Source organism: Delphinus delphis, chromosome 2 (genome assembly GCF_949987515.2).
Source record: "Delphinus delphis chromosome 2, mDelDel1.2, whole genome shotgun sequence".
Classification (NCBI taxonomy): domain Eukaryota; kingdom Metazoa; phylum Chordata; class Mammalia; order Artiodactyla; family Delphinidae; genus Delphinus; species Delphinus delphis.
The window spans coordinates 173,002,525-173,026,787 of NC_082684.1; the positions used below are offsets into that span (position 1 = coordinate 173,002,525).

General features: G+C 39.0%; 1 protein-coding gene across 3 annotated transcripts in view; it reads right to left on the bottom strand.

The window, feature by feature from the left end:
• CUBN (cubilin) overlaps positions 1–24,263 on the bottom strand; it is a 280,926-nt gene that overhangs the window by 96,945 nt on the left and 159,718 nt on the right. For all 3 annotated transcript variants that reach the window (XM_060006307.1, XM_060006306.1, XM_060006305.1), the window contains exons 36-40: positions 23,283–23,411; positions 22,159–22,291; positions 5,682–5,887; positions 4,262–4,446; positions 2,433–2,625 (exon numbers count right to left, since the gene is read on the bottom strand). In XM_060006307.1, coding sequence (XP_059862290.1) covers positions 2,433–2,625; positions 4,262–4,446; positions 5,682–5,887; positions 22,159–22,291; positions 23,283–23,411 — 846 coding nt within the window. The remainder of the gene's footprint in view (positions 1–2,432; positions 2,626–4,261; positions 4,447–5,681; positions 5,888–22,158; positions 22,292–23,282; positions 23,412–24,263) is intronic.

The window sequence follows — 24,263 nt, forward strand, 5'->3', positions numbered from 1 at the left end:
ATTTTTCTTGAATAAACACTCTACAGATTATTGCAATTTTTAATTAATTTCCAGAGTTCTCAAAAGTTGATTTAAAATTTTTTTGCCAGTGTTCTCATTGTTTTTCTGCGAGAATAGATTTTCAGAGGCCTTTACTCCACCATTCCAGAAGTTTATGACTCTTATACAATACATGTTTGAATCTTGCTAGGGCCACCAAGAAATGAATGTAAAATTTATAGGACTAGGTCCTAATTACTTTATCCTATTACTATATAGGCTGTACAAGTTTAAAAATAAAATAAAGTAAAAGCAATTTCAAAGTATAAGATCCGAATATTATCCAGCATCTTCAAATGTCAAGATTTTCCTTTACATAAAATATTTCTTATCTTGAATTTATAAAAAGCAGTTATCATACTAACTATAAGCTGTTAGTGCTGTTTGTCAAATATTCCATTTTTCCTCACTTCCAAACATATGGTGAAATTGCATTTCCTAATACTTCTGCGGTTGGGTGAGGCCATTTGACCAGTTCTGGTTTATGAATCATAAGCAAAATGATATGTATCACTTTTAAGCTGAACACTTTTAGACTGAGGCATGCCAGGGCTCTCTTTCCTCTTGCCATGATCACAGGTAATGTCCCAAACAATGTCAGATCCAATACCCAGTTAATCCAAGAGGGTAACATGAACAAGTAAGAAGTCTTGTGTTTCTCAGCTATTCGGAGTTTGGAATTATTTGTTACTGCAGCATAACCAAATATGTCCTGACTGATTAGCTAATATTTTCCAACTTGACATGTTTAATTTCCTTCACATGACCCTAGTCCACATTAGGCTTATTTTCCTTTGACTGCTTTTTGCTTTGTCATTTAATCATTTAGCTACTATATCATTATTTAACTGAATGCTTTATCTTTGCCAATTACTTTTGAACTCTTGGAGAGTAGAGATTATATCTTGGTTTCCTTTCTTAGTTGGTATACACTTACCTCAGCATGTCTATAATAAACCCTCTATAAATATTGGTTGAATTAAATTTAATGTATGTTCGCATAAGGAATGCTAATGTCAGTGTTCAATATGTTAATACAATTTAAAACAGTAAGCTTTTTTTTCACTTTAATGAAAGTGTCAGAATGTGCTATGATCATGAGATAATCATTTGCACCAACCAGGTAACTAGTAAACTATAAAATTTTCTTATCCTTTTATTTTTTCCTTTGCTCGTTTTTCATTAAGAGAAATGAGATTTATGATACTATACTATACTCACTCATCCACTTCAATCACATAATTATGGAATATATGTATGAGAAGAGAACTTTTTTTGAGTACTACAATATACTTATTGATATAATGTTTTGCATGAGTGATTTCTTCTGTAACTTGAGATTTGTGGACATAAAAGAAGCTTAACTCAAGTTTACTTATAAGAGCTATCCAGTCTTAAATGGATAGCTCTAAATTACATTTGGCAATCTTGCTGATGGCTCTTTGCTCTTAGATAAATAGATTAATATTTTAAGGAAGAGTTTCATAGTCAATGTTTTGAAAGCACCTTGCAAGAGAGGTGAAAATAACATCTTAGGACAGAATTCCCAAGAAGCTAGAAGCAAACAGACTCTAATCTTTTAGGGTCTGTTTAGTCTTAGAACAAGTTCAAAGTCTGAATATTCTTCAATGAGATCCAATGATAATATGTCCTAATCAAATATTTCAAGGAGTGAGAATATGCCATGAGAAATATCTGCTGAATTTATTCTATGTCAACCCTCCAATTCACAAGAGCCATTCAAAAGTGTTTAAAGAAATTTTCAAAAGAAAAGCGCCGTCTCCCAAAACACAGCTTACTGGGGGAATTTAAAATGTCTTAAAAATAGTAAAATGAAAGATTGAAATTTAGGCCAACTTTACCTTGAAACATGAGAGTTTACAACCAGCTAAGGACACACTGAAGCATTTCTGAAGGCACACTTAAAAGGTAACATAGAGGAAAAACAGTTACTTGCATTAGTTGATCCTAGGGGTGTGTGTGTGTGTGTGTGTGTGTGTGTGTGTGTGTGTGTGTGTGTGTGTGTGTGTGTGTGTGTGTGTGTGTGTGTGTGTGTGTGTTTGTGTGTGTGTGTGTGTGTGGTATTTACAAACCAAACTTTCAGAGATCTCTAAAGCGATTTCTAGAAATTGTAAGTAGAATATCTTATGGACATCAAATCCTTAACTATTATGGAAAATATAATGGGAAACCAGCATTTTTTTGAAATAAACATCTAATCTCTAAGTATTTATGAAATTCAAAGGACACCTGAACATATGGAGGAAGGGTTTTGAGACTGTAATTACTCTTCTTATTCACTTGTGTATTTAGCCCTTATTAGTAGGAACCTTTGAAATATTAGTCTGCACATATCAGCCCCTAAAAAGAATTTCATTTATTACCAAACACACCTGTAGCAATGGTAGGTAAAGGTCCAACAGAGGCATTCATTGCAAACCACTCCAAAAGGAATCCTTTCCCTGAGACTGAAGAGTCAGAAGAAAACTGAAATGTCAAAGAACTTCTAGTGGAGCTCAAAGAGCCAGTCTGGGTACCGCAATAGGTTCCAATCAGGCGGGAATGAATGCCAGCCCCATCATAAACCTGCATGGAAGGGACAGATAATAGAGCACTGAACTCAGGCAATCACCTCCATTTTTCCTCATAAATAGAAAACCACGAAGTATAAACTATGATTGCAAGTAATTAAATGTTTTAAAATTATCTATATCTTCCCTGCAGAATTATATTAGTAACTATGCTCCATGTGATATAGCTCATTATTCGATTTACAGTAAAACTTATGGGTGGAAAAGTAGGAACCAGGATAGTGGCACAACAACAGTGTCTATGAAATGTGGTTTGGGGCCACAAAAGGGAGGAATTAGGAAGAAAGGGGGAAAGTCACAAGAAAAAGGAAAAGTCACAAGAAAAAGGAAAAGTCTAATGAGAGAAAGTGGCCAGGTATCCTGAAGGAGTTCACATTTCCAAAGAAGTAAAGAAGCAGAATTAATAACAGCAACAGAATCACAGCTTGTGAGGGCTCAGCATACTCAAAGCATGCAGGAAATCTCTTCATTTGGTTGAAAATGTTAGATTACATAGTTAGAGACATATTTTCTGATAGTTTCCAAATACGTAATCTTGAGCATGTTTATCTTTTTCTTCACATGTGGATGGATCTCTCCAATTACATTTCATATCCTTCCCTCCATCTTGTAAATAATTTGAACAAGTTCGTTATAAGTGTTATTACATATTTCTCTATTGAAGCTACTATATAAGCTCAGATTTCAAATTAGCTAATAATTTTTTCCAACTTACTGAGCATCTATCAAGGACTAGGTTCTATGTGAAGCACTGTGGACCTAAAATGAATAAGACAGAATCTTGGCCCTCAAGAATCTGAGAGTAAAATAGTGAAACCCATAGGAGCAGAAAGTAGAATGGTGTTTACCAGGAGATGGGGGGAGCGGGGAACAGGGAGATGGCCAAAGGGTACAAAGTTTCAGTTATGCAAGATTAATAATTCTGAAGATCTAATGTAGAACAATGTGACTATAGCTAATATTACCATGTATATACTTGAAATTTGCTAAGAGGGTAAATCTTAAGTATTCTCACCACACCAGAAACAAAGAAAGAAGATGGTAACCATCTGAGGTGATGGATATGTTAATTAGCTTGATTGTGATTATTATTTTACAATGTAAAATTGTAAAATATCATATACCAAAAGACCTAGTTGTACATCTTAAATATATATAATATTTATTTGTCAAATATACCTCAATAAAACTGGATAAAAAATAATCTGATAGTGTTTCTGGAATTGATGCAGTTGCCAATGTCTGGATGGCAATGATCGCCACAATTTTTATATACTTATATTTACTTACTTTAAAATGATTGTTCAAATTTTTAACACTCTAACAGGAGAATAAACAGGGTAATGGGATATAAGATAGAATAAATTCTTCATTAAGACACATACACATGCTTAGATAAAGCCCAACAGAAAGATTACAATAATGCGGAAAAAAAGTTAGTTACAGAATCAAAGATAATAATTATACTACCACAATCACCATTGTTCAGGTAACCTGGAAGAGGTATGCGTGATGTAGGGTAGACCATCCTCTATGACTTATAAATGCTTGAATAGACATTAACTTGGATCTATGGTTGCCAATAGCAAGTCACCAAAATGTATAAACATCAGTTGCTCTTGGAAACTCACCTTTAGTTTGTCGTAATAGCAGTTGAGTGTTGCCTCCATGTCCATCTCCAAGATTCTACCATGGATAACCTGAGATTCATTCACATTCACTATCCAATGGTAATTGGAGTTGTGGGGGTAATTTCCGGGCCATAAGGGAGAGGCAATTTTCCCCTGAGTTCCCACAATATTGTCATTGCCAAATACTAGGAAGGAAAACAGAGTAGTAAATCAGACCTACTTAGAACAGCTCCTTAGTCAAATGAAAGAAACAAAAGCCAAGGGGTGTTAAAAAGGACGGACTTCTAATTGACTGCAATTTCTTTTCTGAACACCGAAAGAAATACTGCTTCCCTTTTGGTTTCTCTGCTATCTATTAATTCTTTGGAGAAGGGTGATATTGTGAATGGAATTCCATCTCCTTAGAAGACCACATGGTGTGAAAACAAGCAATTGCGTCCCATGTAAAATTGGGTTCCCAGACCCCAGGGAACTTGGTGACTTGGGACGGGGTATCACCAGCCCTGTTCTATAATTTTGGTTTACCTATTTTACTTCATGTTAAAAAAGAACGAAACATGTTTTTTTTTTTTCTTTAACTATGTAAGAGAAACTGGCATTGCCAAACAACATATAGAGTAGCTATTAATATTTAACATTTTATCCTATTAGAAGAATATCCTGTTATTACAATATCTGAGCACTTAGGAATATCCTAAAGTAATAGTAAACGTTTCTTGTGTTTTTTTAAATTCATTTCTATTGGAGTCTAGTTAATTTAAAATTTGTGTTAGTTTCTGCTGTACAGCAAAGTGAATCAGTTATACATATACATATATCCACTCTTTTTTAGATTCTTTTCCCATATAGGACACCAAGGAGTCTGGAGTAGAGTTCCCTGTGCTATACAGTAGGTCCTGATTAGTGATGTATTTTATGTATAGTAGTGCGTATATGTCAATCCCAATCTTCCAGTTTATCCCTCCCCCCTTCCCCTTTCCTCCTGGTAACCGTAAGTTTGCTTTCTACATCTGTGACTCTATTTCTGTTTCGTAAATGGGTTCATTTGTACCAGAGTAAACATTTTTAACTTGAGGAATATAGAGTTTATGGGATCAAATGAAACACATTTGATATAAGTATACCAAACTGAAACGATGATACATTAGAAAACTCTCTATTGCAATATCATGAAAAATGTTTCACTTAAAATTAGGTAGACACTAGAGCTTTAAAAGAATGTTAGAACCACTGAGTATGCTCTCCCTGGCTCTTAATGAGTCATTCATATATAATTTAATTTTTCTAGTATATAATAAAGTAATTCCACAGAGACATTCAATATAGGGGAATTGTTCTTAATGCATTACTGAAAACATCGCTATCCTTCTAGTTTGTAGGACACATTCTGGAAGCCATCACTAAAACAGAACCAACTCACTGTTGGTAAATGCAGCCTGGAAGCCCACGCCACTGCCTGAGCCATCGGAGACAAATCTGACCCACAGGATGTGCCCAAGGATGGATGAGTAATTGAGAGGGAGGACGTTTCCACAGTATCGTCCCACCAAGCGACCAGTGGCGTTTCCTTCCCGGATCTCCACAAAATCTCTGCTACAGTCTTGAGACTCCTCCACCTGGAAAGTTCTGATTGGAAAAAACAAAATTAGGGATTTAACTGATAAAATAAATTTGGGGATTATCCTGAATCACTTGCTGGGTTGACCTGTTTGGTTTTTAAATTTTTGCTTTAACTTTAATCACAGTGTCTTTTGGCTAACTCAAAACATTTCTTACACTCAAATTTGTTGAAATGGTGATTCAAGAGATAAAAGACAATTAATACACTGCCTTCAGGGAGTTTTCTTTCTGGGGGAAAATTGGGCACCAAGATAGGAAAAAACAGAATATAGAAGACAGAATATCATGCCATCAGAGTTATTTTGAGGCAGAGGTATCACATGCAATTGTGAGGTTCAGGAATAGCTTGATGGAGAGATTTTTTTTAAGATGGAAATGTAAACATAAGCTGGATTTAAGGTGCAAAAATGGTGGGCAGGGAATGCGTGCTAACCAAAGCACATATGCAGAAAGAGTGGGACATATTTAGAAATCTGTGAGAGGTCTCGTTTGCTTAGAATACTGAGTACCTTTAAGAAAACATTAGAAGACATAGCTGGAGCAGTATGATGGGTTAATTTTGGGAGAGCTTAAATGCCAATCAAAGGCATCTGTACTTAATTTCTGTAAAGGTAGAAAAAACATGGCATTTGCACTAAAACAGGCTAGCGTTCAAGCATGGCATACTCAACTTCTTTATATTCTGCAATTATGATGACATGGGGGAATGGAGGGTGGGAAATAAGATCTACCTCATGTAATTGGCATTAGTCACATATATAAAGAGTCTGGAACACGTAGATGCTCAATGAATGCCTTTAAAAATTGGCCTCAATGCTTAAAAAAATTGGATATAATCAAGGTAATATGGTGTTGGTGGGAGGGTAGACAAATAGATAAATATAATAGAAGAGATGGTCCAGAGGAGGATCCACAAGTATAAAGCCAATTCAACCCAATTCATGGTGCCAAGTTTGGGCTTCAGAAGAGACTCTGAGGCTGTATTTGGAAATCACCTGTATGCACATGAAAATAGCTGAAAACATGGCTAGATTGGGGGTTTAGAAATGAAAAAGTGGGGAGTGATACATAGAGAGAGAGAGAAGAGATAAGAGCAGAAGCTTAGGGAACACCCATATTCTGAGTTCAGTGAAAGGAAGAGGAAGCAATAAACCCAAGAATAGTCTGGAAAGTAGGATAAAAACAAGATCAGTGTCATGTCACAGAAGCCAAGAGAAAATTAAGGAGAGAGTGATGAAGAGTGTCATATGACAGAAAGATCCAGGATTAAGAACAGGCTATAGCAGGGGTCCCCAACCCCCGAGCAGGCAAGCAAATGAAGCTTCATCTGCTGCTCTGCATCTCTCCCCATCACTCACAGTACCACCTGAACCATCCCCCCCACCCCCCACACACCAAGTCCATGGAAAAACTGTCTTCCACGAAACCGGTCCCTGGTGCCAAAAAGGTTGGGGACTGTTGGGCTATAGGATTTGGTTACTCAAAGTAAATTAGTAACTTTGAAAGGAGCAGTTTTAGAGGGTCCACTATAGGATTATTTTTCACACATATTAAGGAGTAAATTAGATGATTTTTGGTGATTTCCATAAGACGATGAATTACAATAACAACAAGACAATAACAAGCTTTTTATAACACCCAACAATTAGAATTTATAAATTCTCTATATTTATATTTTTCATGTGCCCATTAACATGCATAAAAATGTATCAATATATAGTTGACAACACACCAAGTCTCAGAAAATATTAAAACTATTAAAAAATATGTTCTCTGACCACTATAGAATAAAATTAGAACAGGGTAATAAAGAGATAACAAAGAGATCCCGCAATTTGGATATGTAAAACAACTTTCTATATAAACCATGTGTTAAACAAGAAATCATAATGGCAATTTAGAATATATCTAGGACTGAATGAGAGTGAACACATTATGTATTAAAACAGGCAGAGTTGAGCAGTAGAAGTGTGCTGGGCCCATAAAACTAAGGGAGTGTAGTCAAAGGATTATTTAGAGGGAAATTTATAGCCTTAAATGTTTATGGTAGAAAAGAACTAATACTAAGAAAAGTGGACTAGATGTCTAATCCCAGAAGTTAGTAAAACAAAAAACAAACATACAAACCGCATAAAGGAAGTAGAAGAAATAACACGACAACATCTGAAATTAGTGAAACAGAAATGTAGAAAATACTAGAAAAGATTAAGAAACCAAAAGCTATTCTATTGATAAAACTAACAAAGTATAAACCTCCAATAAGACTGACCAATAACAGAAGAAAGCTTAAGTGAGCAATATTACTAAAAAGAAAAGGACAAAACAACAGATATACTAGAAAATTTTAAAATTATAATGAAATTTACTAAAAACCTATGCCACTAAATTTGAACTTAGACAATTTTTATAGAAGTACAATACTATAACTAGTTGAAGAAAAAAATGGAAAAACCTAAAAATACCATTAAATCAAAAAATGTCAGTATTAAAAATTGCCTGCAGACAAAAGGAAACAAATACCTGAGCCCAGATTATTTTATAGAGGAACTCTACCAAAGCTTCAATAAGTCAATATCCCAATCCTAATCTTGTGTATATTGTAAAAAAAAAAATAGAAAAGAGGGGACAGAGTCCAACTTATTTAATGAATTTAATATAATCTTGGAAGCAAAATCAGTCAAGGGAGGTCAAAGAAAGAAAAAGTTTAAGTCAATCTCACTTAATGCAGATGAAAAATCTTACATAAAATATTAGCTAAATCAATCCATCAATCTGTAAAATATGTAAATCTTAATAAGGTTGGACTCACAATGGTTTAAGATGAAAAGATCTATTACAACAATTCAAAACACACACGTACACACAAAGATTTAAAGAGAAAAAAAGATGGAAAAATATATGAAGGGAGAATCAGTGACAATTGCAGTAAAGCATTCGCTAAAACTGAACACCCATTCATCACAAAAACTCTTAGAAAATTAGGAATAGAGGGAAATTTTCTCAGCTGGATGAGAACTGCCCACCAAACACCTACAGCAAATATACTTAGAGGTAAAAGTTTTTAAACATTTAATTTAAATAAGAAACAACACAAGAAAGCTTGCTCATCACTTTGTTGCACAGTATACTGAAGGGTTCTCCGGGGCAATAAGACAGGGAAAGGGGGAATGGTTGTAAGAATTGGAAAGGAAGTGCTATAAATCAATATTCAAGAGCACTCATTCATTCATAAATATCTACCGAGCACCTTAACATGTCAGGTCCTTTTCTAGGCACTGAAGATAGAGTAGCAGACAAGAGACAAAATTTTGGGTGATTCTAGAGAATGGAACAGTGGCAGGATAAGATAATATGCAAATTTACAATGCTTGGTGTCAGTCTATTTATCTCTTGCAAAAATAAAATATAGTGTGTGTGTGTGTGAAAAAACAAAACAAAACAAAAAAAGATAATATGCAAAAATTAATAGGGTTTCCTTATACCAGCAAATGAAAATTTACAAGATGTAACTTAGTCAACACTCATTCAACAATATTTGTCTCTCTACTATATGCTAAACACTGGGACAGGACAATGAAGAAAACAGACAATGTTCCTTCCTTTGGGGAGCTTACATTCTAGAAGGAGAGATAGATAATAAACAAATAAATAGAAATATAATGAGGTAGTGATATGCTCCAGGAGGAAAAAACCAAGTGATTAAGGAGGGTTATTTTAGGTAAGGGGGACAGGGTACATCCATGATTTTTAAATGGGCACCATTTTTAATAGCAACAAAAAATAAGATGCCTAGGAATAAATGTAACATGATATCTATAAGACTTTTAAGGAAAAAATACGAAATTTCAGTGAAGGACATAAAAGAAGACTGAATAAATGGACAGATACTCCAAGTTCAGTATGAAGAGTCAATAAAGATTCTCCCCAAATTAATCTATAAATTCAATGTATTTCCAGTAAAATCAGTAAGTATGATTGCATTTATATAAAATGTAAAACAGAAAGCAATATTAGGTAGTGTGTATGGAGACATGTATATATATATTATTGATTATATATAATAAAAGGATATAAACATGCATAGACGTGATAGACATAAAATTCAGAATATGGGTCATCTCTGTGATGAGAAGGTAAGGGGATGTGATGCTGCCCTGTAATATTTTATTTATTTAAAATTAATTTTTAAATATAAAAGCAATTTAATTTTTTTAAAGTAAATGAAGTGAGTGCAAACAATTCTTTTTTTCAGAAGTAACTGAAAGAAATTTTTGCTGAGAAGAAGAAGGACAAGACAAAGAGAAGAAGAAAGAATGGTCTAGTAGGACTATAGAAAAAAAACATTGGGAAGGGAAAAAAATGTCTCGAGAATAGAAAACTTACTTCCTCGCTATGTATCTTTCAGTCACTGCTCAACATTACGTGAGCAAGACTTCACATGATGGTAAGTACAGCGCCCTCCCCGGGCTCTATCTCAGCTAACAGGTTAGGATGCTTAAGGTACAGCTGACCAGCCTGGAGGTTCTGGGACCTCACTGCTCACTTTGGGATCAATGTATCAGGCACGCCTCTGAGCCTTCACTGCCGACCAGAGCCCTGGAGCCAACCGGTCAGCTCTGCTCTACCACTGGCTTCTCAAGCCATATACTAGCACCGGTAGGTCTCTAGCCAGACGGTGAGTCTGTGGCTCTCACGATCCCACCAAGGTGGGTTACTACAGTGTAGATCCTCTGGATCTATAGTTCAGACTTAGTCTTAGCAGCAAGCTGTGACTGATAACCGAGCACAGAGGAGATCGGGGAAGACCCACATCAGGCTAAACAAACCACACAGTTGTCTTACCTCCACTGTCCTCCTTGACAAATTAATGCTTCATGAGACAAAGTTCAGAACTACCATCACTTCTGGCAAATAATTGTTCTGAATCCGCCCTTAGAATAGCTGTCAAGTTGGGCTCTTAAACTCAGGCTCAGCTTTGTTATGATATCAGAACGTTATCAACAAGGTACCTTATGCTAAAACTGTGTTCTTCTGATTTTCAGAAGAAGGAAGAAGGGGTGATCATTCTCCTCAGCAGGTGACTTACATGAAATTGCCCCGAAATCTTTACTCAAACGCTGCACGTGGTTTACCAGCATCAGCGTCACCCCAGTGCTTGTTTGAAACGAAGCATCAGGCCCCACCAACCAACTGTATCGGAATGTGAATTTTAACAAGATCCCAGGTGATCAACATGCACAAGAAAGTTTGGTCCAATGGTCGAGAAGATCACTAAGTGCAAGGTTTTTCTGTTTTTTGTACCAGACTGGTATAATCCAATGCTAAATGTCACAAAAGACATTTCATCAGAAAGGATGGTAGGATGATACCTGTAAGAATCAAATTAGACTTTTTAAAACGTTTTGTTGTTCTTGGAAGTCTTTCGTTTAGTCCGGTTCATTTTATAAGCAAATCCATCCTCTTGCCAAACACTTTGGCTCAGATCTGCTGGTAAAAATATGATGTGGAACAAAAATAGTACCGTCACTGTTTCTCATTATCTCATTTTGATTCTTGAACCTAGATCAATCGCATTTGAAAAGGACTCTGCCAGCAGAAAATACATTTTCTGTTCATTCCTTTAAATATCTGTTTTATAAAAAAATGTCTTTGGGGGTTTTATTTCTCCCCCCTCCTTTTGTGTTATAGATGCAACCATAATTTCTCCAGCTTTTCTCCCTACTCGATTTCACCGCCGTGTCCACAATCCAAACCCCATATTTTAGAACTTGACATAGTCCATATGTTTTTCATATGCTTCTCACCCACCCCAGGGGAAGTTTCCAAGCACCCATCTGGATATAGTTTAGACCAGGGCAGAAATAACTCAGAGGCCTGGCCGTAAAGCCCTTCTCAGTATCATCTGCATAGAGGGGAGCATCTTGCATTCCACAGATTACACTTTAAAAATAAAACTCAAGCAAGGAACACAAAATAATCAAAATTAACTTCTTATGGATGAGACAGGAAAAAGATGAAGCATTAAGATTTGCTTATGCAATAATCAGGACTTACTGACCATTGAAGGGTAAAATGAATGACACTGGCTTTTTGTGTTTACCTTCCACCCTCTAGGAGGAAAGCCCAGTGTTGTTCATTTGGATTTGACTCTGAACTGCCACACAAGATACTTTAGAAATGGCAGAGTGAGAGAATCTAACATTCACTGAACATCAGGTGTGCATCAGCTTTGTGGTACACATTTAAAATTTAACATCTTTGATCACACCTATGGCCCTATATGGATATGATTATCCCCTATAGATGAAATGAATCTCTTTAGGTTTTAAACAAATAGCTTCTTGACATTAACTTATTAGTAACTTAACAAGAAATGGGATGTTGTCTGTCTTAAACATTCCCAGTACCTGGCCCAGTTCCTGAGAACCACTGAACATCAGGTTGTTCAAGAATGTGACCAAGAGGAAAAAGACCAGAAAAGACCCTTTGGTCTAGCAATTATGAGGCCTATTAAGCCGTGTGAAGGACTTTGAACTTTATCATAAGAACGATGTTCATGGTTTATTCATCACTGGATATAAAACGTCAATTATGGGAGTAACATGTGCTTTATATATGAAGCATCTAGCAAGGGTGCAACAGTGCTTATGTGTATAAAGTAGGGGCTTAATAAATATCTGTTGAACAAAGAAGTATATATATATATATATATATATATATATATATATATATAGTTATATAGTTATATATATATATAGTTATATATATATGGTCACATATATATATTTTTTTCCCATACAAAACTTTGTGCTTTTAGTAAAGACAAAAGCAAATAAAACCTCTTTCCCACGTGGCAACTTAAACTTGTATTGCCTTTCAGGTGTTCAGAGGGTGTCTTTGTTTTGACACAATGCCAGCTGGACCCTGAAGAGGCACTGTCTGATCGATGGGCTAAAACAAAGTAACTTGAGATGTTTGAATGTGGTCCACAAATAGGACTTCTCTTTCATGTTTAAAAATCCATTCTTGATGCACAGAATGGCATGCCTAGAAGAGGAGCAAGACTTTTTTGAATAAACAGAGCAGTGTCTCCAAAACAATCTTCTCTCCAAGCAAGTTACTTCTTATATTCTTTTCAAGACAGAATTATCAACCCCAACCAAAGCCCAATAATCTATGACACAGTAAAACAAATAACTTTTAATTTAAAATGGCAATTTAAATACCAATGTCTTGGGACTTCCCTGGTGGCGCAGTGGTTGAGAATCTGCCTGTCAAGACAGGGGACATGGGTTTGATCCCTGGTCCGGGAAGATCCCACAGGCCGCGGAGCAACTAAGCCCGTGAGCCACAACTACTGAGCCTGCACTCTAGAGCCCATGAGCCACAACTACTGAAGTCCGCACGCCTAGAGCCTGTGCTCCACAACAAGAGAAGCCACTGCAATGAGAAGCCCACACACCACAATGAAGACCCAATGCAGCCAATAAATAAATAAATAAATAAATACCAATGTCTTATCATCCGATGTTTATGAAGCACTCATTACCAGTGTGGCATGTCACAAGTATCTCTCTACTGATGGGATTAAAAGGTCCCATTTCACTTACCATGTGCTTTTCACTAACAACTTCCAGAAAATATATTATTGTTGTTTAATTTAACCTAAGACCACTCAGAATGTGGCAGGATCCTACTGTTGATTGCATGTCCATAGTCCATATTCAAAAAGGCTTACAGTTCAACGAGGAACATGAGAGTGATTTTACAAATCAACCACTAAATTCTGTAAAAAATTAATAAAGAGATACCTCAGTTATACAAAGCTGAGAAACCAGAAGAAGGAGCTCTCACACCCTGTGAAGGTAGCAGAGCCCAAGAGGAAGAAGAAAGACTCCTCCTCTTTCTTGGCATGGACTTAGCCAATGAGAAGCCATGGACTCTGTTTACTGAAGCCCTCCCAGCTTCCTTTTCCCTGTATAAAAGCATCCTCCTCCTTCTTCTGCTGTGCAGGGACTTGCAGGGGCTCACCATAGGTGCACACCCTGAATTGCAATTCTCTGCCGATCCTGAATAAACCCATCTTCGATGGAGAAGTATCTGGCATTCTATTTATTTCAGATCAACATTTCATTGGTTTGATAAGCAAACAGGTATGGTACCCACAAATTCAGCCCACTGTCACTCACTGTTTTTCTTGCCAACCCTGGAGTTTTATGGTATGTCCTTCTCCTGGATCCAAGCTCACACTCTCTTAGCGTTTGAAGCTCTCCAGGTTTTATTCGGAATCTGTTTCAAAGCTTCATCTTTCTGGTCAATGCTTTGTTCTGTACATGAGTATTCACTTGGCACTTCTATCTGATTTGAGATCAGGCGGTTTCAACTGAAACTGGCTAGACTTCGACCCATTCCTTCAGGAGCAGGGGCTGTTTCACTGAAACTGTGCCAGTTTTTGTCCAGCCTTCAGCATATTCCTTTGCAAAGGGCTATTCTCTGGACACTGGCTGAAAAAACCTTTGGCCTGGCTCCTCTAGGACCAAGACGTTTCCTTAGAATTGGCTGTTATTCAGGCTTCCGAGCTGTTTGAATTGAGCTGTTTGTGTTGTAAAATGTTTGAAAATTGTTCTTTTACTTTAGAGAAAAACCTCTGAGAAATGGAAGCCCAGTTTTTGAGAGTACCCACACCCCCAACAGGGACTCTGGCAGATCTGATGTTTAAGACTGAAGTCCTTCCTCATGCACATTCCTAACTAAATGGACCAACCCGATAAAAGTCTGTCATACAGAGTGAAGTAAGTCAGAAAGAAAAAGACAAATACCGTATGCTAACACATATATATGGAATTTAAGAAAAAAAAATGTCATGAAGAACCTAGGGGTAAGACAGGAATAAAGACACAGACCTACTGGAGAATGGACTTGAGGATATGGGGAGGGGGAAGGGTGAGCTGTGACAGGGCGAGAGAGTCATGGACATATACACACTAACAAACGTAAGGTAGATAGCTAGTGGGAAGCAGCCGCATGGCACAGGGATATCGGCTCGGTGCTTTGTGACCACCTGGAGGGGTGGGATAGGGAGGGTGGGAGGGAGGGAGATGCAAGAGGGAAGAGATATGGGAACATATGTATATGTACAACTGATTCACTTTGTTATAAAGCAGAAACTAACACACCATTGTAAAGCAATTATACCCCAATAAAGATGTTAAAAAAAAAAAAAGGCAATTTAGAATATCAATGGTCATTGTGGGGAACTTTTGAAATCCCCAAACTTAACTTTCTTAGAACCAAAGTAGACTACAATAGCTCAAAAATTTCCAGAAATGTGTGGAATACTTACTTTGGTATTTTGAGGCTTCCCAACATTATCTGGAGCCTAGAATTGTCTCTCTACGAAATAAGATTTTAAGGCTAACTGAGGCAAACATAATTAATGAGATAAAATGGCCCCCAACGCCTCAGGCTCTTCTTCCAGCACCATCTGGTCTCTCCATTGGCTCCTCATGGTCAGACCTCATCTCCGGGGCCATCTTCCTCCTTCCTTGCTACACCACCTATGCCTCCTTTGTACTGCCAATTCCCCCATACTAATTCTCTTAATGAGCTTCCCCATTTGAAACTCTTCCCATTCCTGTTTCCTCTGCATTTGTCAGAATATGTCTGTTTACAGCCACTATGGAGAACAGTATGGAGGTTCCATAAAAAACTAAAAATAGAAATACCATATGACCCAGCAATCCCACCACTAGGCATATACCCTGAGAAAACCATAATTCAAAAAGAGTCATGTGTCATAATGTTTACTGCAGCTCTATTTACAATAGCCAGGACATGGAAACAACCTAAGTGTCCATCGACAGATGAATGGATAAAGAAGATGTGGCGCATGTATGCAATGGAATATTACTCAGCCACAAAAAGAAACGAAATTGAGTTATTTGTAGTGAGGTGGATGGACCTAGAGTCTGTCATACAGAGTGAAGCAAGTCAGAAGGAGAAAAACACATACCGTATGCTAACACATATATATGGAATCTTAAAAAAAAAAAAAGGTTCTAATGAACCTAGTTGCAGGGCAGGAATAAATTTGTAGACATAGAAAATGGACTTGAGGACATGGAGTGGCAGGGTGAAGCTGGGGTGAAGTGAGAGTAGCATTGACACACATACACTACCGAACGTAAAACAGTTGGCTGGTGGGAAGCAGTAGCATAGCACAGGGAGATCAGCTCAGTGCTTTGCGATGACCTAGAGGGGTGGGATAGGGAGAGTGGGAGGGAGGCTCAAGAGGGAGGGGATATGCGGACATGTGTATGCATACGGCTGTTTCGCTTTGTTGTGCAACAGAAACTAACACAGTATTGTGAAGCAATTATATTCCAATAAAGATCTATTAAAAAAAATAAACATAAGTCTTCTGAGAATCCAGAGGCTAAGCCCTTAGTTTTTCGTACTCCCTGGACTAAGGCTGAACTGCAATCCATAAGCAAAGGCTTTCCCAAAGTCACTGGAGATGCTCACAAATTGCTGGACAATTTAATATAGTCATTCAAACTTGTCAACCTGGTTTCTCTGACTTATATCAGCTAGTTCATATGCTGGTGAGTGAGGGTCAGGCTCAGCATTGGATGAAAACCACTAATTGGGGGAAATCCTAAAAGGTCTCTAGAATTACAGCTGGGAGACCAGCCAGCTATCTTTTTTTTAAAGATTTAATTTTAATTTAATTTATTTTTTTGGCTGTGTTGGGTCTTAGTTGCTGTGCGTAGGCTTTCTCTAGTTGTGGCGAGCGGGGGTCACTCTTGGTTGCGGTGCGCGGGCTCCTTATTGCGGTGGTTTCTCTTGTTGCAGAGCAGCATGGGCTCCAGGCGCTCAGGCTTCAGTAGGTGCAGCACGTGGGCTCAGTAGTTGTGGCACGTGGGCTCTCGTATGCCCAGTAGCTGTGGCGTACGAGCTTAGCTGCTCCACAGCATGTGGGATCTTCCCAGACCAGGGATCGAACCCGTGTCCCCTGCATGGGCAGGCAGATTCTTATCCACTGCGCCAGCCTGCTATCTTATTATATGAAAGTCCTCAGCCTGCTATCTTATTATATGATCAGGCTTGGCCAATCCCTAGGCAGCTTCATCAAGCAGTTCCTAGGGTTTCTCCAAAACCTGTTGATTGGAACAAAATCCAGGCATACACACAAAAATCTGATGAAACTGTTCATGATTATTACAATCAACTTCAGGTTATTTTTAAAGAAAATTCTGGTCTTCCTTTAGATGTTGATTCTACCCAGGTAGTTTTTAACTCTATGTTTATTAATGGGCTGAACTGAGACCTTTCCCTTCTAGGAAAAAGGACCAGGATGGAATGGGAAACTCTATCTATTCCAGATTTAGTTAATGTGGCAAACCAGCTCTCTCAAACTCTAGATAAGGCACCTCAGAGGAAGACTGCCAGAATTCTTAATCTTCAGCCCCAGCAAATGAAGGCTCCTAAATGAAACCAAAACCCTACTAATTTCTATTATTGCAAAGAGCCAGGACATTGGAAGAGATTGTCACAAATTTAAGTGCTTCAGGTGCCTTCAGCCCTCTAACCAGCCTTTCAACATCCTCCCAATTCTCATTGATGGGGCTCTACAGGGATTTTCCCCAATTCTCCCTCTTAGTCGGCATGGAGGAACATTTCTCTAGATCGGGGATGACGCTCTTCCAGTCCTAACTGACACCAGAGCCACACTCTCGGTGCTCAACCCCGTTACTATAAAGCAGCCTCTGCCTCTGATAGTACTAGAGCTGATTCTGGAAATACTTATCATTTGTCTCCACTGAATCAGCTACCACCTTCCTTATGGGCAAAATCTCCAACTTATGCTGGAGATTCACAGCAACAAAATTCACAACAAACCTCCCATCAAGATTTAAGTAGACCTCTCAAAACCTCTGCCCAGAATTAATCAAAAACCTTTTAAAAAAAGATCTTCAAGGCATAAAACCCCTAATAGAAAATTATAAGGCTCAAGGCCTCATAATCCCTTGTACTGTGCTCTGAAACACTACCATTTTACTGGTGAGAAAACCTACAGGTCAAAGGTGAAGGTTTATCTAGGATCTCTTGACATTCTGTTGTCCCTAACCCTTATATGATACTGACGTCATTCCAACTGGAAGCAAATTCTTTCCTGTAATTGATTCATGTAGTACATTCTCTAGTATTCCAGTTTAGGAAGCTAGCCAATACCTTTTCGCCTTTACTTGGGAAGAAAACCAATTAACCTGGACAGTAATGCCTCAGGGTTCTCCTCAGAGTCCTTATTTCTCAGGAACCCTGAAGCCTGACCTGGATGATACAAAATCCTCTAGAGATTCAACTACTCTGTTGCAATAGGTGGATGAGCTGCTTCTTTGAGCTCCTTCTCAGGCCTCCTCACAGGAAGACTCCATCCACTTGCTAAAGCTTTTAGCCTTAAAGGGACCCAAGGTAGCCAAAGGAAAATTGCAGTTTGCCCAAACCCAGGTTTGATATTTAGGGTATCTGCTATCAGAACAAAGGCTATATCTAGATCCAGATAGACTTCATGGTGACCTAAGTTTCCCCAAACCCCAAACGAAGCACAACTGCAACGTTTTCTCCAGCTAGTTGATTATTGTTGAAATTGGATTCCAAATTTCTCTCCTACGGCTAAATCTCTGTACGTTGTACTCAACAATAAAAACCTCAATGCAATTTTAAGAGAAGAAACAGATGACATAGTCTTTGAGGCCCTAAAGGAGAGTTTGGTGAATCCACCTGCCCTTGGGCATCCCAATAATCAGATTCTCTTTTTCCTTTTTGTACATGAAAAGAATGGGAATGCCTTTGGGGTACTAATCCCAAAACACAGGGACCACCATTGACCCATAGGGTATTATGGCCAGCAACTGGACCCTGTAGCATGGGGATATCCCCCTTGTCTTAAAGCCATTACAACCACTCCCCTTTTGGTTAAGGTCACCGAGAAAACTATTGTGAGATCCCTTTTAACCATCTTTGTGCCTCATACAGTAGAAGTTCTGACTTCTCATCACACTCAACATTTCCCAGCCAGCCACCTCACCTCCTGTGAAGTCCTTTGGTTAACTGCTCCTTACATAACTCTCTTCCACTGTAATAACCTTAACGCGGCTACTCCTCTTCCCTCCATCACCAGCAAAGTCCCTCGTGGCGCTTAACACTGATGCACCACCTCCTGACTCCTCAGGATGACCTACAGGGAGTTCCACTGGGTCATGCTGACTTCCCAAGGTTCACTGATGGTTCTCATTTGAAAGGTGATAATGGCAAATACAGTTCTAGGTATGCTATTAAGACTCCTTCTGATGTCGCTGACGCAGCATCTTTACCTATGGCTACTTCAGCCCAGACTGAATTACATCCTTTTACATGGGCTTATACTTTAGCCAAGGACAAAACTGCCAATATTTATACTGATAGTAGATATGTTTTTAGAGTAGCTCATAATTTTGGAATATTGTGGAAGCAATGTGGCTTCCTTACGTCCAGTGGGAAAAAAATTTAAGATGGCCCCTGTGTTTAGGAATTATTGGATGCAATAATTTCACCTGCCACTTCAGCTGTTATTAAGATTCTGGGGTATTCTGAACTTGACTCTCTGGAAGCGAAGGGAAATCACCTTGCTGATATTTCTGTAAGGAATGCTGCCCTTAAAGGGACCAATAGTAGCCAAACTTCTGTCGTGGTCCAAAGGGAAATTTAGAAAAACTGGCTAGAGAAGCCCAGCAATCAGCCTCAGAAAAAGGAAAACAAGATTGGAAATTCTGGGCTTCCCTGGTGGCACAGTGGTTGAGAGTCCGCCTGCCGATGCAGGGGACACGGGTTCGTGCCCCGGTCCGGGAGGATCCCACATGCCGTGGCGCGGCTGGGCCCGTGAGCCATGGCCGCTGGGCCTGCGCGTCCGGAGCCTGTGCTCCGCAATGGGAGAGGCCACAGCAGTGAGAGGCCCGTGTACCAAAAAAAAAAAAAAAAAAAGATTGGAATTCAGTAATTGTTGGTTTGATAAAAAGAGAAAGCTCTGGTTTGCATCAAATAACAACCTATTCCCACCCAACACTCTAAAACTCCCACTCCTCACTGCTGTACGTGCATTAAACCATTGTTCTACTGACAAGATGATAGCCTTCATGAATCAATATTAGAGGAGAAACATTAACAAGGCTGAAAAAAGTGCCAACCCTCACTTGTCCCACTTGTCCAAAGTAGAACCAGGGAAGCCTGTTCGTACTGCTCCCAGACACTGTATATTGCCTAATGGACAATTCAAGCTCTGGTAAGTGGACTTCATACAATTTCTTCCTCTAATGGATATAAATATGTTTTAGTCATGGTCCATATGTTTTCACACTGGACTGAAGCCTTCCCTTGCAGACAGCCTACTGTCCCTTCTGTGGCAAAAGTCCTTTTGGAAAAGATGATCCCTACCTGGGGAACTCATCTCAAACTTCATAGCGATCAAGGAATCCATTTTACTGGCCAGGAACTTTGACAAGTCTGCTCTGTTTGGCTCGTTTTACAACACTTTCACTGTGCTCACCACCCTTATTCCTCTGGTTCAGTCGAACACACTAACAGCACCATTAAGACTCAATTGGCAACATTTATAGAGGCCCTCCAAACATCTTGGTCAAAAGCACTGCCATCTGTCCTTCTAAATCTTGGATCTTCCGCTTTTGGAACTCATAAACTCTTACCATTTGAGATAGTCACATAATTTCCAATGCACTTGGTTCCCACTTCTTTTGACACACGACTGATAAAAGGAGAGATATTCCAACATTGCAAAGGATTAATTGCCTCTATTAAAAATAACCATGTTTTAATAGAGCGATCTTTTCACAGAGTACCCTTGGGAGATGAAGACATTAAGCATCACATCTTGCAACCTAGAGATTTTGTCTATTGCAAAAGAGTCCTCCAGAAGAACTCACTTCAACCTCATTGGAAAGGTCCCTATCAGGGACTGCTAGCCAACCCTTGTGACACCAAGCTCTGAGAAGCAGACTCTTGGATTTATGTAGCACACCTAAAGAAATCACTGAACCCTGACTGTACCTGTACATCACCTGGTGACCTGAAAGTAAACATTTTCTGGAATTGAAGCAGACGACATCTGACGAGACAGCTTTCCCAAGATATACTTTTGAGGATGACAGAAGGCTTCAGATGATCTCCAATGTCTATGATCTTGATATCATATGGACTTTAGATAAAAAGCACCTGAGAGTTCTCCCTCCTACCCCTCCTAATTACTCAGACGTGACCTTAATAGATTTTCAATCTGTTCACTTTCCCTCTGACATGAAATACTATACCAGGAAAGGTCCTTCCTGACATTGACACACAAAAATCCACTGAAACTAGAAACCCTGACTCTAGATCAGCAATGATTTCAGAGAAGGATTATGATAAAAAGGGGGAAATATAAAAAATTAATAAACAGAAACCTCAATTAAATAGGGTCAGGATACCAAAAGGGGGAGCTCTCATGCCCTGCAGAAATAGCAGAGTCCAACAGGAAGAAGAAAGGCCTCTCTTCTTTCCTGAAGGGCTCAACCAATGAGAAGCCTTGGATTCTCTGTTTATTATAACCCTCTAAACTTCCTTTTCTTCTTTATAGAAGTGTTCTACTTCTCTCGCAATACAGGGACTTGCACGTGTCTTGCCATGGTTGCAGACCCCAAACTGCAATTCTCTGCTGATCCCAAATAAACTCATCTTTGCAATTTCCTGTTGATCTTAAATAAACTCATCTTTGCAATTCTCTGCTGATACCAAATAAACCCGTCTTTTCTGACAATGGTGGATTAGCATGGGGATAAGACATAAGGGTGAAGAAGGCTTAACTGAGATGGGGATTTCTCCTGGAAGAAAGAATGTTAGTGATGCTCTGAAAGAATCTAAATGTTCCTAATTTTTAAAAAAACGATAAAATTAATGTTCTCTGAAAATGAGAATTCCAAAAAGTAATGTACCAAGAGCTCAGGCATGTACTCTTGGTAATGTTAGGCAGGACTCTAAAACCACTGCAAGAGAATTTTAATGCTATTTATAACCTAAACTATGACTAAAACAGAGGAAATATGGAAACAGACTTCCAGAAGTTCCCACCACATTCTCTAACAGTTGTTTGGACAAATATGCTATTAGTTGTCCATCCTATTAGTAACACTGCTTCCTTCCTGCAGATCCATTCTCCCTGAAACAATATACTATAAAAAAGGACTTACATAAAAGACAGCTGGAGCTGGTTGCCAGGGGAACTGACAATGTTCCAGACACATTCCACATTAGAGGGATAAATTTCTGGGTAGCCAGGGCTGTTGAAGATGCCTTCAGCCATGTGGAAGATGCCACCACAAGCTAGAAGAAAAGAGAAACAAAGTGAGTGGCAGATTAAATATTGAATACAAGACACCATAAGATAAAGGAGAAAGAACACTAGAACAGCTGTTAGCATCGTCAAAGGATATGCCATTTTCATTTCATAATAAAAAAAATCCATATCATATATAATAAGGAAAAGATTCTGAAAACTAAAAGCCACAGGGTATGGTGGATTAGAAGGAATCTCAGTAGTTTCTTTTCTAAAAGCCTTTTCTCCCTGTGAACTCTAACTTTATGTAATAAAAGACTCATTTTAATTCTGTAGTCCCTCGGTATTGCTGACCAGGATGACTTTCACCCCTGGCCTAGAACAGAAGGCAGTATTTCAGCTTTTCCTTCTCAGGAGAGCACAGAAACATGCACACATCTCCTTGGTGTTCTAAGGCTTTTAGCTGCTAATAACCAGGAAGCCAGCAGCACTCTCCTGGCTAAGAGCCCCAGCACTGGGTGCCCCTCTTTCCCCTCCTCCCCATAAGCCACCATCCATCCTGCATCAGTGACAACACCCAGCCCTGCCTGAGCGCAGCTGTGAGGCCAGGGAGACTAAAGAACAGCAGTTGTCCACCCATAAGAGATGCCATCAGACACTGTCCATCAGGGGCTCCCTTAACAAACGTATCATGAAGGAGAACAAGGAGACGCCGACAAGATAGTCTCCCAAGATCATTCCAACCAGTTCTCCCCACTTCCAGAGCTCATCCGTGTAGCGTCAGCCACAATTGCCAAGGTATGGGAACAACCTAAGTGTCTGTCGATGGACGAATGGATAAAGAAGATGTGGTATAGAGTTCACTACTGCTAGACTTTACAAGCGTGTTGACCTAATATGAAAGATAGTGAGGTTAGTCATAGAGGTGATCTAGGAGACTAGCTCCGAATGCTGAATGTAGAAGAATCCCAAATAATAAACCAAGGATTTTCTACACATTTCTCTTAACCTAGTAGCGCCATTTGCTAACATTCTTACCTGATGTTGATGCAGCATACGTGGCGTGGAAACCACCAAAATTCGCTATAGCATCCGAGACGAACCTCAGTGTCAGAGCATTGCTGAAGGAAGTGATGGGGTGGGGCATGGTGGGGCCACAGTATCGGCCTAAATAATGAAGACGGTGACAAGGAGAATGAATGATGACAAGTAAACACGTATTTTACTAGCATCACAAGAGACCAAAGCAAACAGAAGAAAACACTATTAGGAGAAACATTTAAATTAGGGTCAGTGTTGGGGATGATGCCTGATAATTCAGAATGAGCTATGAATGCAAGCATAGGGGAGGTGATTCATAAGCATGGTAAAGATTGTTAGGGGGAGGCAGAGTAATACAGATGACCGCCAAATGTAACGAATGCTAAACTCTCCCGTGCGGTAGGGACCTGCGCAAATACACGTGCTAATTCTTAAAAGCAACATATAAGAGCAGAGAAGCACGTGGATGTTGGAACCAAAACACCTGGATTCAACTCAACTCCCGGCTCTGCCACTTACCAGCTACGTGACCTGAGTCAAGTTACTTAAGTGCTCTGTGCCTCAGTTTCCCCACTTGAGAGAAGGGACCTTTGATAACAGTGAAATCCTGTATCATAAGGGTATGAGGATGAATTGAGTTACTGTTTATAAAGTTCTTAGGATAGCACTCAGCACAAGGTGTTATATAAGTGTCCATTAAATAATATAGCCTCAACCTCAGTTAAATGCTTACAGACAAGAATCTCAAGGAATACAATCGGAAGTCTGCAGAGAGCAGAGAGTATTCCTCAATTGCCTGTTATCATCTCAGGCACTGCTCTGGGCACTGGGAATAAAGCAATGGGCAAAACTAAGTCCCTTCTCTGATGAAGCTTGTCTTCTAGCGCAGGATGAGAACCTTGGATGACAAAGCTCAAATACTCCCAACTCAGGCACTGACACTGTCCCTAACTAAGGCCCTGACACTACTCCTAACTC